General features: G+C 46.8%; 2 protein-coding genes across 8 annotated transcripts in view; both read left to right on the plus strand.

Moving 5' to 3' along the window:
- The first annotated feature begins 1,631 nt into the window (after positions 1-1,631).
- Positions 1,632-12,191, plus strand: TOLLIP (toll interacting protein). Its single transcript, XM_085863415.1, has 6 exons — positions 1,632-1,901; positions 2,126-2,266; positions 3,674-3,856; positions 4,146-4,298; positions 8,499-8,589; positions 11,700-12,191. The coding sequence occupies exons 1-6, from the start codon at positions 1,872-1,874 to the stop codon at positions 11,906-11,908; spliced, it is 807 nt and encodes a 268-aa protein (XP_085719541.1). The 5' UTR covers positions 1,632-1,871; the 3' UTR covers positions 11,909-12,191.
- A 2,686-nt stretch (positions 12,192-14,877) lies between these two features.
- LOC147010183 (anoctamin-4-like) overlaps positions 14,878-15,944 on the plus strand; it is a 58,937-nt gene continuing 57,870 nt past the window's right edge. For 6 of the 7 annotated variants that reach the window (XM_085861640.1, XM_085861641.1, XM_085861642.1 and 3 more), the window contains exon 1: positions 14,878-15,035. In XM_085861640.1, coding sequence (XP_085717766.1) covers positions 14,999-15,035 — 37 coding nt within the window. In that variant the 5' untranslated portion in view covers positions 14,878-14,998. The remainder of the gene's footprint in view (positions 15,036-15,944) is intronic. The other variant, XM_085861647.1, reaches the window with a different exon arrangement.

Genomic DNA, 15,944 nt, shown 5'->3' on the forward strand with positions numbered 1-15,944 from the left:
GTAGCTGGTGGTAATAAGTGCGGTGTAGATTGTGGTGATAAGTGCGGTGTAGCTGGTGGTAATAAGTGCGGTGTAGCTTGTGGTGATAAGTGCGGTGTAGATTGTGGTGATAAGTGCGGTGTCGCTTGTGGTAATAAGTGCGTTGTAGCTGGTGGTAATAAGTGCGGTGTAGCTGGTGGTAATAAGTGCGGTGTCGCTTGTGGTAATAAGTGCGGTGTAGCTGGTGGTAATAAGTGCGGTGTCGCTGGTGGTAATAAGTGCGGTGTAGCTGGTGGTAATAAGTGCGGTGTAGCTGGTGGTAATAAGTGCGGTGTAGCTGGTGGTAATAAGTGCGGTGTAGCTGGTGGTAATAAGTGCGGTGTAGCTGGTGGTAATAAGTGCGGTGTAGCTGGTGGTAATAAGTGCGGTGTAGCTGGTGGTAAGTGCGGTGTCGCTGGTTGTAAGTGCGGTGTCGCTTGTGGTGGTAAGTGCGGTGTCGCTGGTGGTAATAAGTGCGGTGTCGCTGGTGGTAATAAGTGCGGTGTCGCTGGTGGTAATAAGTGCGGTGTAGCTGGTGGTAATAAGTGCGGTGTAGCTGGTGGTAATAAGTGCGGTGTCGCTGGTGGTAATAAGTGCGGTGTAGCTGGTGGTAATAAGTGCGGTGTAGCTGGTGGTAATAAGTGCGGTGTCGCTTGTGGTAATAAGTGCGGTGTCGCTTGTGGTAATAAGTGCGGTGTAGCTGGTGGTAATAAGTGCGGTGTAGCTGGTGGTAATAAGTGCGGTGTCGCTTGTGGTAATAAGTGCGGTGTCGCTTGTGGTAATAAGTGCGGTGTAGCTTGTGGTAATAAGTGCGGTGTAGCTGGTGGTAATAAGTGCGGTGTAGCTGGTGGTAATAAGTGCGGTGTAGCTGGTGGTAATAAGTGCGGTGTAGCTGGTGGTAATAAGTGCGGTGTAGCTGGTGGTAATAAGTGCGGTGTAGCTGGTGGTAATAAGTGCGGTGTCGCTTGTGGTAATAAGTGCGGTGTCGCTTGTGGTAATAAGTGCGGTGTCGCTTGTGGTAATAAGTGCGGTGTCGCTGGTGGTAATAAGTGCGGTGTAGCTGGTGGTAATAAGTGCGGTGTCGCTTGTGGTAATAAGTGCGGTGTAGCTGGTGGTAATAAGTGCGGTGTCGCTTGTGGTAATAAGTGCGGTGTAGCTGGTGGTAATAAGTGCGGTGTAGCTGGTGGTAATAAGTGCGGTGTAGCTGGTGGTAATAAGTGCGGTGTAGCTGGTGGTAATAAGTGCGGTGTCGCTGGTGGTAATAAGTGCGGTGTAGCTGGTGGTAATAAGTGCGGTGTCGCTTGTGGTAATAAGTGCGGTGTCGCTTGTGGTAATAAGTGCGGTGTAGCTGGTGGTAATAAGTGCGGTGTAGCTGGTGGTAATAAGTGCGGTGTCGCTGGTGGTAATAAGTGCGGTGTAGCTGGTGGTAATAAGTGCGGTGTAGCTGGTGGTAATAAGTGCGGTGTCGCTTGTGGTAATAAGTGCGGTGTCGCTGGTGGCGCTGCCTCGCGATATAATTTTTTTTTCCTGATTTCACATATTTTTGCTTCATCTCTTATTTGTGTGGAGAAAAAAAATGTCGTGTTCATAAAAACAAAAATCATTGATTTAAGCAAAAAACGTCCGATGGACAAAAAAAAGAAAACGACGTGTGCGATTGAAGAGTGAATACAATTTCCTGAATTCTCCCTTTCCGGATGGAGTTTCGTACGTGGTCCTGATAACGTGAAGTCGTCTCAAAGTCCGAGTCGCTCCCGTTTGTTTTGGACCTTGACCGGCAGGGAAAGAACATTTTATCAGTGGAACAAAGGAAAGAATAAGTGTGAGAACGATTCTCGTCTGATTGATCAGCCATGACGACCATGAACACGGGTCGAGGACAGGTATGGCGGCCCGGGGAGGAGAGGTGGGGAGAGGAGGGTTTGATGGGACAAGCAGGTTCGGCGGGGGACACGCTGACCCGATGATTGGTCAATGTGAGAGATCTAGGGCCAAGGGGTACGTGCTTGGAGGGGATGACGTAGTGACACATGACCCCATCAATGACCCTCATGGTATGTACATACCCCGATGCCCATCTCGAGATACGTTATGTGTGCCCTCGCAGGTATTCCTCGGTGAGCTGCCGGTCGATTTTTTGCGCCTCGTCCCGAGTCCACAGCAGAGCCAAAGCATAAAGGACGAACACGCAGCGCAGCGTCTCTCCGGGGGAGGGGGAGGGGGCCGGTTGAGCATCACAGCTGTGCAGGTGAGGGTGATGTTAATGAGGGTGATGTTAATGAGGGTGATGTTAATGAGGGTGATGGTGGTGAGGGTGATGTTTGTGTTCGTGAGGGTGATGTTGGTGAGGGTGATGTTTGTGATGGTGAGGGTGAGGATGATGTTGGTGAGGGTGAGGGTGATGATGGTGATTGTGAGGGTTATGTTGGTGAGGGTGATGTTTGTGAGGGTGAGGGTGATGGTGAGGGTGATGTTTGTGAGGGTGAGGGTGATGTTGGTGAGGGTGATGTTGGTGAGGGTGATGGTGATGTTGGTGATTGTGATTGTGATGTTGGTGAGGGTGATGTTGGTGTTGGTGAGGGTGATGGTGATGTTGGTGATGGACTGTGTGACCCATGTGACCCCCACCTGCACTCGACTTCGAAGGTTATCTGTTTAATCCTTGCGTATGAATCTCAAGATTGTCTTGATTACTTCGGTAGTAGTAGTGGTAGTAGTGGTGGTGGAAGTTGAGCTTTCTATGGTTGCTGGTTAAAGTAATCAAATATTCTATGGGTGGAAGTTGTACACCTGGTTAGTGGTTACCTCCTCGTCACACAAGTGAATGAGGCACGCTGAATGTTTCCCGGTGTATTTTTAAATATCCACTTTGGTACTCGGATTCCATATAACGTCGGCATCGTCGTCCAACACGAGTCTAATGATGGAACGATGCTGATGTTACGATGTTGGTGGAAAAGCCTGTGAACCGGCGATGACCCGTAACCGAGTCTTCGGGACGTATCTTGTTGATGTGTTTTCCGGTTTCAGGGTCAGACGTTACTCGCACATCTCCACGATGGGAGCCATCTCATGTAGTTGTAGTTTTCCTTTTGACCTCATTCTCTTGACGTTGCATTTGTTGCCGTCGAACTTTCAGGATCATTTGCTAAAGACCGAGATCTTGCTGAAAGGGCATTCGAGTCACGTTTGTAATTCACAGCAATCGATTTGGGAATGGGATTTGGCGGTAAATTTTGTGACGTCGACAAACATTTTCACATGACAATTGAAGTTATCAGGTAAGTCGTTCACACGCAGTAGGCAGAAAGTATGACCGACGATCGAACCCGACGGTACTCTACATTACTTTAGTCCAGCTTGGCGATCCGTTTCTCAACGGTACTTTTGTTCTCGTGTCGGTCGGAAGCTCCTTCATCGGCGGCGAAGCTTGAGTCGAAGTCGCTGATGAGGGACGGAATCGAAAGTTTTTGCACAATCTTTATAAATCACATGTATCCACTCGTTTGTCAAGATTGGAGCTCCAGTCTCAATTGGGCAATCTGAAAGTTGTTCCACAACAACGGTTTAGCTGAATGTTGTGTTGAAGAATAAAGCCCTGCGGGCTGTATGTCCCGTGTGCCCTGTGGGATGTTAACTAAAGATTTCCTTCCAGGCAAAGCTGGCCAAGAACTACGGTGTCACTCGCATGGATCCGTACTGTCGCCTGCGAGTCGGTCACGCCGTCTACGAGACCCCGACAGACTACAACGGAGCAAGGACACCACGATGGGGGAAAGTGCTGCAGTGTGCGGTACCACCCGGGGTCGACTCGTTCTACATCGAGATCTTTGATGAGGTTTGCTTTATTCAAACGAAATAATAATGTTTGTGCTGCGCAGCATGATTTTCTTGGTCCCGGCTGGCGAACACCTTGCTATTTGATATGAATTTCTCTCTTAAATTCCACTTTTCTCCTCTTTCATAATCTTCAATATCGGTCCTTCTTCCCTTCCTCTTGTTTTCGATACTTTGTGTAATTTTTTCCTCCCACATCTTAATTCATTTCATTGACGTCATGCCTCTCATTTTGTTCGCAATGTTGTTTCATCGTCGTCGTGTCCGTACCCCTCTCTCTTGTCCTGCAGCGAGCATTCTCATTGGATGACCGAATTGCATGGGCCCATGTGGTTATTCCAGAAAGTGTGCGGATGGGCACCGTGTCCGACGACTGGTACTGTCTGAGCGGTCGTCAGGGCACTGACAAGGAGGGAATGATCAACCTGGTGATGCAGTACTCGGTATGAAACGTTTGAACCAAATCCTTCGGCATGGTACCGGAACACCAATCCCAGTGTATTACCCACAGCACCACGGGGACCTTGTGAACTCCCGGGTTTGGATTGTGGTGCCAATTTGTGGTCGAGTTTCCGGGCGGATTGCTCACGTGACCATTATTTGAGCCCCTCCCGTGCACTACATGCACTACATGCCACGCATTGTACCAATCGCCTGAAACTCGGTGCGTTTTCAGACATGGTGACCGGCGGTCAGCGATCCACAGAACTAGAGTATGGCGGCTTCACGATTCGTTGAGACCAAGTTTGTGACTGGTGTAACGACCTCTTACCCTGTTTTGTGCAATCAGGGCTAATGTGTGGGCACGTAATGGTTTGTGCACGAACTCCCCATCCCGTGAGACTTGTCCGTGACTTTCTCCATGGATCTTTTGAAGATCGTATTGGTTTCTTCGGTCTCCAAACATCATGGTTCGCACGGTCTTTAAAAGTCCTGGCAAAATGAGAATGCATTTGACAGTGCTGGAAAGTCCTGGAAAAACTTGGACAAGTCTAAAACTCCTGGAAAATCGAGTGTGTGTGTGTGTGTGTGTGTGTGTGTGTGTGTGTGTGTGTGTGTGTGTGTGTGTGTGTGTGTGTGTGTGTGTGTGTGTGTGTGTTGTGTCCGTCCGTCCATGTCCGTCCATGCGCTTGCCATGCTACTGCATGGGGGTTGCTTCCATCCAGACGTGTTGCATGGATCAGCATGACCTCAGTTAGTGTATATAGTTAGTTAGTTTTATCTTTGCCAGTGAGGTGGGGGGTTTAAATTGTCTATGTGAGTGTGTATCATGTAGTGCCACTCCAGGTAGAAGGTATTACAAGTTCCCACCCTTTACAGTACAGTTTTGAATTCTGTAGCGAGAGGTATTTTTTTAATGCACATCTGAATAAGGACAATAGCATAACCCCCTCCCCCCCTTCCATCCCCGGGCTGCTCATGCAGGGAGTGGGTGTTTTTTGTATAAATAATCTGCCACGTCCCAATCAGCATTGTTAATTCCGCCTGAAAGAGAACGTTACCAAATTTATCTTCCCCCAGGGGATTTATCGAAGCCGAGCCAAACAGGTTTTCACACGTCGTGCATCCTTCATGCAAGTGTTTGCACAAAGTCCTGTTTCACACGAAGTAGCGACTCAGCATGCTGCACTGCAGATATGTAAAGGGAAATGAAGAAAATTCATTTTATTTTCATTCCTCGTGCCTGAGTCACGTTCACCCTCGGGATTGGCCCAGGAAGGAGTCCGTTCACAAGGCTGCACGCAGGGTCTGTGAGGAGACATTCGACATGGGAAATGTGGGGGAAAGCACACTTAGGAGTCACACAAGAGGCGCCTTGTACGGACCGAAGCATGGCGTCACGTGATTGCAAATGACCGGTCCAACCCCTGCATTACTGTTTTTGTTTGGGCTCCAGGACAGGTACTGGAAAACTACCGTTTTGTTCTGGAAAACTGAGAAAACTTGGAAATTTGGTCTTCCATGGCTGTGCGAGCCATCGAGTCACACGTACCGATGTGGAATGACGCTGCTCGCTCGAACCTTGACCTGAATCCACGGGGCCGCTCGATGTGCCGGCTCTTCTCGCGGAAGCCCCAAACGCCCGTGGAGACGAGGGTGAAGGTTTGCGCCGCTCGATAAGAGGACTTCCAGAGTAGTGAAGCTTCGATCATCCGTCGGTTGTCGGTTGGGTGTTGCTTTATCCCCATCAAAACGTTATCGGTGCATGCTTGTACATGGTTGGCCAAAAATCCGACCCTTTCAAAATATATCTTTAATCATTTAGTTAATTAATGCTGCATACTTTATGCAAGCTCTGAAATTCGACATGAGATGTTCAGGTATGTCACTTTGGTAACTGATAATGTGCCATGCAATCATCTTATCAATTGCAATTGTGCCTATATACTTTTTTTGTCTTTTATAGTTTGTTTCAGCTTTCCTTCAGGAAATCGTAATTGTCCTTTGTCAAAATTACTAGTGTGGGCCCGTAGGTGCGTGCCAGTATGTGCAGCTTCGTTCCTTCGCTCTCGTAAACGACGACTGGATTGGGGCATTTTTTCAATTAGATCGGACCAACCGTATCATAAATGGCCATATAATAACTTGGGAAACATCTGGGAAACATACTCAGGTCCCCAGCATCAATTGTGACGTCATATCAAACGAAGAAGAAGAAGAATTGTGACGCCCCCCCTCTCTCGCCCCCCTCTCTCTCCCTCCTCTCTCTCCCTCCTCTCTCTCCCTCCTCCTCTCTTGCCCCTCTCTCTCACCCCCACTCTCACCTCCTCTCCTATCCCCTCTCTCACCCCTCCTCTCTCCCCTCTCTTGAATTGTGACGCCCCTCTCTCTCATCCCCCTCTCTTCCTCTCCTCTCCCGTCCTCTCTCTCGCCCCCTCCTCTCTCTCGCCCCCTCCTCTCTCTCCCTCCTCCTCTCTTGCCCCTCTCTCTCACCCCCACTCTCACCTCCTCTCCTATCCCCTCTCTCACCCCTCCTCTCTCCCCTCTCTTGAATTGTGACGCCCCTCTCTCTCATCCCCCTCTCTTCCTCTCCTCTCCCGTCCTCTCTCTCGCTCCCTCCTCTCTCTCGCCCCCTCCTCTCTCTCGCCCCCTCCTCTCTCTCGCCCCCTCCTCTCTCTCGCCCCCTCCTCTCTCTCGCCCCTCCTCTCTCTCGCCCCCCCTCTCTCTCGCCCTCCTCTCTCTCGTCCCTCCTCTCTCCCCCCTCTCTTGAATTGTGACGCCCTCCTCTCTCCGTCCCTCCTCTCTCCGTCCCTCCTCTCTCCGTCCCTCCTCTCTCCGTCCCTCCTCTCTCCGTCCCTCCTCTCCCGTCCCTCCCTCTGTAAATGTATTCACAAATGTCTACCAAGCGCAACAATTAATTCAAACCTTGGGAAAAAAACAGCTTCCAAGCTCTTGGGAAACAGCTCTCTCCCTTGGGAAAATTCAAACCTTGGGATTAATTAATAATTTGAACAATTAATTCAAACCTTGGGAAAAAACAGCTTTCAAACCTTGGGAAACAGCTGAAACGGATGAAGAACGATATCAAACCTTGAAAAGGCACATATTCAGGTCCCCAGCGTCGATTGTGACATCATACCAAACGAAGAAGAAGAAGAATTGTGACGTCAATCGTGCAAAAAAATAAAACTAACCAATGTCACCCCCAGGGTGACCAGTATCTTGCCAAAATGTGAACATGAGTGACTTATTTATTCGATTAAAGTTACTCAAAAAATAAGCGTTTCGTCGACCTTGATGCTTGACCTTTTTGTGACCTTGACCTTTGACCTTGACCTTTATATTTTCGCACGGTTAATGGTATCTCTCCAGGACCGTTGTACATGAAATATCAAGAGATTTTGATGAGAACTGAGGAAATAAAATTTTCATGAAAAATCCGTTTTTTCGTCATGACGTCATAGCGTCAAACTTTTGACAGATCTGGAAAGCATTTATCAAGCGCTTTCATATGAGGTATTACTCGATATGGTATCTAAGATTTCAAAATTTGACCTTGGGGTCAAAAACTTTCGACCTCCATCGCTAACCATGAAGGTCAAGGCCGATCGCCACCAAAAATTAATCAGCTGAGCACCAGACCATGAACTATATTCCGATGAAGTTTGAAGACGATCCGATCAAAATTACTCAAAAAATAAGGGTTTCGTCGACTCCCCTGATTTGCGACAAAGTGACCTTGACCTTTGACCTTGATTTTATGCGCTGAAAGGGACCTCTATAGGCCTCTGATATGCGAAGTTACAAAAATTTCCAATGATAACTGTGCTCTGCAGAGTGATCGATACGTGATTACAGACAAACAAACAAATAAACAAAAAAAACCATACAAGCTGACTAACATATCTTGCAAAAACTTTCTTTTGGCAAGATAATAAATAAACATTAATTGTGATGTCATAGCACCGTGTCTTGTCATTGGTTGACAGATAAATGGCCGTAACTTGGGAACCGCCCGTCCGATTGATATCAAACCTTGAAAAGGCACATCTGCAGGGCCCCGGCAATATTCCTGGCAAGTTTCAATCCGATCGGACCGGCGGTCGTCGAGAAACAGCGGTCACAGACAGACAGACAGACAGACACACACACACAGAGATTGCTGGAATTATAGATAGATTATTATTTTATTTTTTTGGCAGGCTCTTCCTGGTGCGGTTTTTGGTGCTGGCCAACAGGTGGTGCTTCTACCTCACGTGTTCTGTCCTGGTGTGGGATACCTCCCAGCCCCAGGTACGGCTGATTTTTTTTTTTCCCCTTTATTGAATCTTCATGTTACTCTGCAGAGAGGTAATCCTTTGTTATTAACATGACTCTGTCCCTTTGTTCTGTCCCTCCACTCGCTCCATTATCTTGCGCATCGTGCCGATGAGCTGACCTTTCCCACGACCTTGTCGTACCTGTGATTTGCATGAGCCCGATGTCGTGTTGAAGCATTAAGCATTGTTCAGGGTGGTCTGAAAGTCACTTTACCCCATCCCCAATGAAAGTATTCATTCTTGAACTCTGTTAATATACAGTTTTTTTATTATGCAGTACTTACAATATCTAGAATGGCACTCGGTAGAGAGCATAGACTCGCCTCGAGCACTCTTGCTGAACAAAAATACCATAGTTCATGGAACACACAACTATTATGGCCCATGTACCTGTATCGTCGATGCGCGCGATTATGCCACATGCGTTGCCATTATCCAGAGCTTTATTGATTATCGATTTAATTATTGAGATATTTCATGACCACCTTTGTGCCTGCAAAGGCTAAATTGCATCAATGAAGGTGAATATGAAAAAAAAAAAATTCAAACCATATTCCCCATGGCTAGTCGATCACATGTATGAAGATTTGCATCGATCTGTTGAGCGTTTCTGGAGAAGAAGATTAATTAATTAATTAATTTGTTTAGTTATTAATTATTTTGAGCAGGAGAAGAACAAATTGGGCCATTTGTTCATTTCCATGGCAATGATATTAAAAAATATATATACAAATTTGAGGCTTGTGGAAGGAAGGGGTAGAACACTTGAATGGACCAGGGTGCAGCATAATAGAAGGAACAATAGAGAGGGTTGGGGTGGGGGGGGCATCAACTGCAACGTTGAAGGACAAAATAAAGGGAGACTTGGACAAATAATGGGTATGGCAGGAATGAGGGGATGGGGAAAACGCATGGCGTGGACAAGATGGATGTAGAAACAAACTCTCAGGAAGGAAAAACTGGAAATTTGAAGGATGGGTAATGGGGATGGAAGAGATCATGGTTTTGGACGGGGAATGATCTGAGATGGTGGTGAACAGCTGTCTTGAAAATCAGAAGGGTGTGATAAGATTGAAGAGAATGTGGAAGTTGATTCCACAGGTGGGGAAAGAAGAGGAACGAATGAGTGGAGGTGAGCAGTGATGCTCGATTTAGGTAGTTTCACTTGAAGGGGGTTTATGGTGGACCGTGTGTGTCCTGCAGAAACCTTGGAGGTGGGTGGGGGGGGGGTGGACAATGCATGGAAAGGGCAGGGGCTGCAGAACCAGAGAGTAGGTGGTAGAAGATAGAGAGACCACCGACCTGTGTGCGATGGCGATGTGAAAGGCTCATGGACTTGGCTTCATTGCAAGAGATTCCGATGATCTTGAAGGCCTTGGATTCCACGGTGTCAAGCTGAGCAATGTGTGTGGCAGGGGTGCCAGCCCAGAGGGGAGAGCGACACTCAACCAAGCTGCAGATGAAGGCCTTGTCGGTGGATAGGAGTTCAGGTTTGCCAAGGAAGGACTTCGTACAATGGAGGATGCCGAGTCCGCGGCTGGTTTTGGAGGTGAACTTTGAAATGTGGTTTGTCCAAGAAAGATCATGGCTGATAGCGAGAGCCGGGAGTTTGAATGACTGAATTTCCTCAAGAGGGTTGTTAAAAAAACGTAGAGAGGAGGGTTTCCCAGGCGGTCCTTATGGAGTGAGTGAGATTTGTCGGGATTGAAAGACATCTTTCAAGCGTTTGACCAGTTTGTGATTCTATCAAGGTCTGAATTGAGGGAGGAGGCTGCGGCCTGCCTATCTAAAGGATCTGGGATGTCACGGCAGAGGGTGGAGTCATCAGAATTGAGATAAAGGGGATTTTCCAGAGTCAGATCGTGAATGCAGATTCGGAATATCACTGGGCTCAGAATACTGCCTTGGGGAACTCCAACCTCAACAGCGAGAGGAGATGAAAGGATTCCGTTGAGAGCCACACCTGGGCTACGAGTGCAGAGGAGTTAAGTGAATCAGGTTTTTTTTTTCTGCATTGCAGGGATGTTGGCTGATTTCCAAGCAGATGGAATATTACCGACTGCCAATGATCGGGTGAAAAGGGCAGAAAGAGTGTAACTCCATCGCCGGGGCAGGCTTCAGACCTTTCAAATGGGCGGAGACGATAGCCGACTCGAGACACTAAGGAGTCGGGGACGTCCTGTGGGAGGAAGCATTTCATTAAACAGATGATGTCTGATGGAGCGGAGACTTCGGTTGTTTGAGGTAAACATGGTTCGGGACATGGAAGGAGGTGTTGGGAGGGGATGCTTTGTCGCTGCAGGGGTGGGATGAGGAGGAATGCAGAAAGAGGGGACAGGAAGTGGAGGGATGCTGATTCCAAATTCCCAAATTGGACAAACAGATAAATATCATGGGATTGGAGGGAAGAATTTTTGTTGAAGGCACAGAAAAATGTGGTGCTGTGTGTGCGGGAGGAGGGTTGGTGGACCAAGCGCTTCGGTGACAGACAGTTTGACAAAATAATGTTGAGTTCAGATCGAGTCGGTACCCCACCGCCAAGTCCAGCTACTTCCAAATTTCTAGTTTTTCTTTCCTGAGAGTTTCCTTCTGTATCTATCTTGTCCACTCCATGCATCCTCCCCTACCCCTTGTTCATCCCCACACTTATCATTTGTCCAAGTCTCCCTTTATTTTATTGTTCAACCCTGCTGTTGGAGTCCCCCTCCCCCTTTTTTTTGTTTTTACTGTTCATTTTGTTCTGCTGCGTCCTGAACCGTGCAGTGTTCTCACTCTTCCACGAGCCTTGACTTGGTATGCAAAAAAAGGTCCCAAACAAAACACAGGGACAAAGATGCATCATGTACACGACAGATCTGGTTTGGAAAGCTTAGCTTTAATGGGGTGGATTTGGCAGCTGTAGATTCGACTAATGCGGAAAACGATCAGGGTGATATCGACAGTTTATTCGTTATCTCTCCAATGATTCTTTATCTGTAACCACTAAATGTTATTTGTTTCCCTCCATTTGCCCTTTCTACCCCCCCCCCCTCAATCCACCTCCATACCGACCTCTTCTCCATCGTTTGTCGCAACCACATTCAGGCATCTACCCTCCTGCTGTGTCAGCTGCAGTCCCAAACCCACAGTTGCAGGTTGCAGCTCCACAGACCCCATCACCTGAAGATCTTCAGGCACTGCAGGATCTTTTCCCATCACTTTCTGTTGAAGTCATTTCCTCGGTGATGACTGCCAGTGGAGGGAACAGGGAAAGAGCTGCAAATTCTCTCCTACAAATGACTGAGACAACGTAATCTTGTCTTCTTCCCAATCTTCATGCTACCGATGCTTCCTGTCATGTAACCTGTCTCCACTTCTGCAGCCGTCGTCCTCCCTTCCATGCGTCCCCTGGCCCCTGATGCCGCTCCGATCGTAAGGCCGTGATTCCTATGCATCGGGCATGCCGCGATGCCCCTGCGCCGTTCCAGATGCCACACAATCCCTTACCCCGTCCCTGTTGGATAGCGCGTGGTGCGATCGCCGCAAGTGCAACTCCGACTCGACTCCATACTTTTTTTTTAATTGGATATTTTCCTGGTTTTAAGTGTTTCAATGAAATTTGCAAACCTTTGGTGTATATTGTAGCACGATCGGCCTCGGCATGCTGCGGGAACGATACTGATCGGTTCATGGTTATTTGGGAATGTGATCAAGACCAAACAGTAGCCTTTGGAGGCAATCGAGGTGAGGCACAACAATGTTTAATTTGTGGCTTTGATACAATGGTTTTGCCGTTCCAGCGTTCCTCAGCATGTTGTGCTTCTCTCTCTTCCTCTCCTCTCTCTCTCCTCTCTTTCTCCTCTTTTTTTTTGTGCTTGAGGACAAAAGTACTATTTGCCCCAAAGTTCCATGTACAATTACGTAGTAAGTGTCCCCTTGGGCCCAATGGATATGTGGCAGGCGGTTCCATTTTCACAAACTTCATGGTGAGTGTGCGTACCATGTGATTTGGAACACTGTACTGCTCGTACCCAACGCGGCTGTGATGAGGGCGAAAGGCGTGATCGTACGATGGTTGTACGTTGTACGTTGTCCCACACTCTCTCACAACCCCAGGCTCTTTTTTTGCATGCAAGCAGAACTTGCGGCAGACATATTAGTTCCTGTGTAAGATATACATACATGTGTTGTGAACTTTGTGCCAAGTGATTCGGACGCTTTGTGTGAACTGTTGCTTTTCTGTGATTACAAAATAAAAACGGGTCACAACCGAGTCATGGTATCAGTGGTTTGTGTGTATTCCAAGGGAACAATCGAGTTATAAGAGTCCCTGACAGGCACGTTTTGCAGAAGGAGAGCTCGCGTCGTACGTTATTTCGGGATTGAGTTGAAGGACCGTGGCAATGTTTAATTGATTAGTACAGTCGTGGCCAAAAATATTGCCATCCTTTCACTTTTTTCAAATGATGCTCTATTTCTTCCAGAAAATTGTTGAAATTAAAAGATCTTTTGTTATCCACAAATGTATTTCTTTGGTTTGCAGTGGAACAAAACAAAAAGCTGAAAAAATAACTATCTTAGTTTATTCCACACAGAAATGATTAAAATAGCCTGGACGATATTATTGGCACCTTTTAGAAATTGTGAGAAATAATTAGATTTCAAGCAGGTGATTCTCCTTTACTTTGGAAATGAACTCACCCACGGTGAGTTGCAGGTGCCTGCAGTATAAAAATCACTCAATCAGTTTGATTCAAGAAAATTAGTCATTTTGTTGTTTTGGGTCAATGTGTACACCGCAATGAGCATGGAGAAAAGAAACAAAACCAGAGAATTGTCTGAGTCGGTCAGACGCAAGATTGTAGCCAAACATGGACAATCTCAAGGCGACAAGTCCATCTCCAGAGACCTTGATGTTCCTGTGTCTACCGTACGCCATGCTATCAGGAAGTTTAACGCCCACGGCACTGTACCCAACCTCCCTGGACGTGGCCGCAAGAGAAAATTTGATCGAAGATTGCAGTGAAAGATTGTTCGAATGGTGGGGAAAGCACCTCGATGAACTGTCAAACAGATTCAAGCTGACCTTCAGACACAAGGTACGACAGTTTTAACTCTCACCATCCGTTGCCAACTCAATGAAAGGGGGTTCTATGGTAAGAGACCCAGGAGGACCCCACTGCTGAGAGAGACTTAAGAAAGCCCGACTGGAGTTTGCCAAAACACACCTGAACAAGACAAAATCCTTCTGGGAGAATGTCGTGTGGACAGATGAGACCAAATTAGAGCTTTTTGGTAAAGGACATCATCTCCTCTTTACAGAAAACAAAATGAAGCCTTCAAAGAAAAGAACACCTTCCATACAGTCAAACATGGAAGAGGTTCAGTGATGTTTTGGGGTTGTGCTGCTTCTGGCACTGGGTGCCTTGAATGTGTGCATGGCAGCATGAAATCAGGAGATTACCAAGGAGGAATTTTGGAGCACAATGTTCAACCCATTGTCAGAAAGCTGGGTCTCCATCGAAGGTCATGGGTCATGCAGCAGGACAATGACCCCAAACACACTTCAAAAAAACACCCAGGAATGGTTCAAGATAAAACGCTGGACTGTGCTGAAGTGTCCAGCAATGAGTCCTGATCTAAATCCCATCGAACACCTTTGAGGGGATCTGAAAACAGCAGTTGGGAGAAAATATCCTTCAAATCCTGGAGAACTGGAGCAGTTTGTACAAGAAGAGTGGAACAAACGAGGAGAGAGGTGTAGGAAGCTCATTCATGGATATAGGAAGTGCTTGACCGCAGGTATTTTGTCCATAGGCCGTGATACCAGATATTAAGTCGAGGGTGTCAATAATTTTATCAATGCCATTTATTTTTATTTTCTGATTTCAAAGGATATATTAAGTTCTCAATCAAAACCAAAGGTACTGTAATATTCAACTCCAACATATGATAGGGTAGTCGGTACCCCATCATGAGAAAGGTAAATCGGAATTAATTTTTTCCACCACCAGTTCATTTGTATCTCCCACTGTACACAGACTAACGTAATGAGTGGTGGGGCAAGTGGAAGGGGGTCACGTTGTAAGTGATGTATGAAAACGATTGTGACCATTTGTAACAGTCCCTCGTGATGTCGGAACTGGTCTCGGAGTTCAAACCGGGCTCAGTCGCATGTTGCTGAGTGACGTGTTCACATGTCGAACTGGGATCAGAGCGCTCAAAGAGCGATTTTATTATGGAGGTTTTTCAGGCTGCCAGATGAAATGTCAGCACAAAATTTTAATGGGCATGTTTAAAGAAGTTGGCGGGGATAAAGGAGAGTGGGCGGAGTAAAGGGAAGATGTTGGAGGCGGAGAAGGAAGAAGTGTGAAAGGTAAAGTTGAGCAGGAAGGTGGCAGGTTATGGCGATGCAAGGTGTCATCCAGGATGAAGAAGCAGGTAAACGTGAATATTTAACCCGTGTACTTCGACTACCTTACGGATATCGACATGAATACGCTCAAACATCGACGGTTATCGAAATGGGTTCATGATACATGGATAAAGGTGTTTCCGAGTTTGTCTTTAAGGAATCTAACAGAACATGGGATGTAACTCCAACTCTTCTGAGATCACAATACCGATGGCTTTGTTATTTTTTAAACAACAGAGTTTAGTATACGATGTAATTGACGATAATAAATATATGATATAATCATTGAATATGGATCTCGGATTTTCAGGTGGAACGCCATCGTATTTCATATCCTCGTCACAATGGTGTCATTGTGAGATCTTCCAGGAAGAGCTCGGTATTGTCAAAAGTGATCCGTCAACTTTTTTTTCGCTTATTTAAATATTTCGATTTTGAGTGAGATGAGGTGCACCTCTGATGACTTGCTCAACATGTTAAGTGCACTTAACGTGATGCACTCTGATGGTCCTCAGCTCCACAACCTGGTCTGTCTTTTGCCTTTAATGGCAACTTGATCCACAACTCCTAAGTAGTTCCTGCGGGTTGTTGTCCATGATTCATCTTTGATCCTTGAATCTTTTAAATCCTTCTCCACATGTCGACACCTTTCTTCGACTGCTGTACCTTGCACCTCGTTCCAAAGTAGCATTGTTGGGAATGACGTGCCCGTGAAAAATAGAAATGGAGACAGGTGGTGGGTGGTGGTATGGTAGAGTTTGAGATGAAAAGAGAGAAGGGTAAATATGGAGGATCTTGCGTCATCCTCCATCCTTACCCCCATTAACCCTTCCTTCCTCAACAATCTTGTTGGTGTCAGTGTTGATTCCTGTGCTCCTCTTTTTTTTGTTGTTGCAATATACAATGTCGACGCTCGTATAAGAGATAACACAAAA

The sequence above is a fragment of the Eptatretus burgeri genome, chromosome 17 (assembly GCF_056783735.1).
Source record: "Eptatretus burgeri isolate ZD-2024b chromosome 17, Ebu_testis_v1, whole genome shotgun sequence".
In the NCBI taxonomy this organism is placed as follows: Eukaryota; Metazoa; Chordata; class Myxini; order Myxiniformes; family Myxinidae; genus Eptatretus; species Eptatretus burgeri.

Bases quoted from the DNA above. Each gene is read 5' to 3' on its own strand.
- TOLLIP (XM_085863415.1), top strand. From the start codon at position 1,872: ATGACGACCATGAACACGGGTCGAGGACAG. The intron at 1,902-2,125 runs GTATGGCGGCCC...GTGCCCTCGCAG, and splicing joins TGAACACGGGTCGAGGACAG to GTATTCCTCGGTGAGCTGCC. The intron at 8,590-11,699 runs GTACGGCTGATT...AACCACATTCAG, and splicing joins GGGATACCTCCCAGCCCCAG to GCATCTACCCTCCTGCTGTG.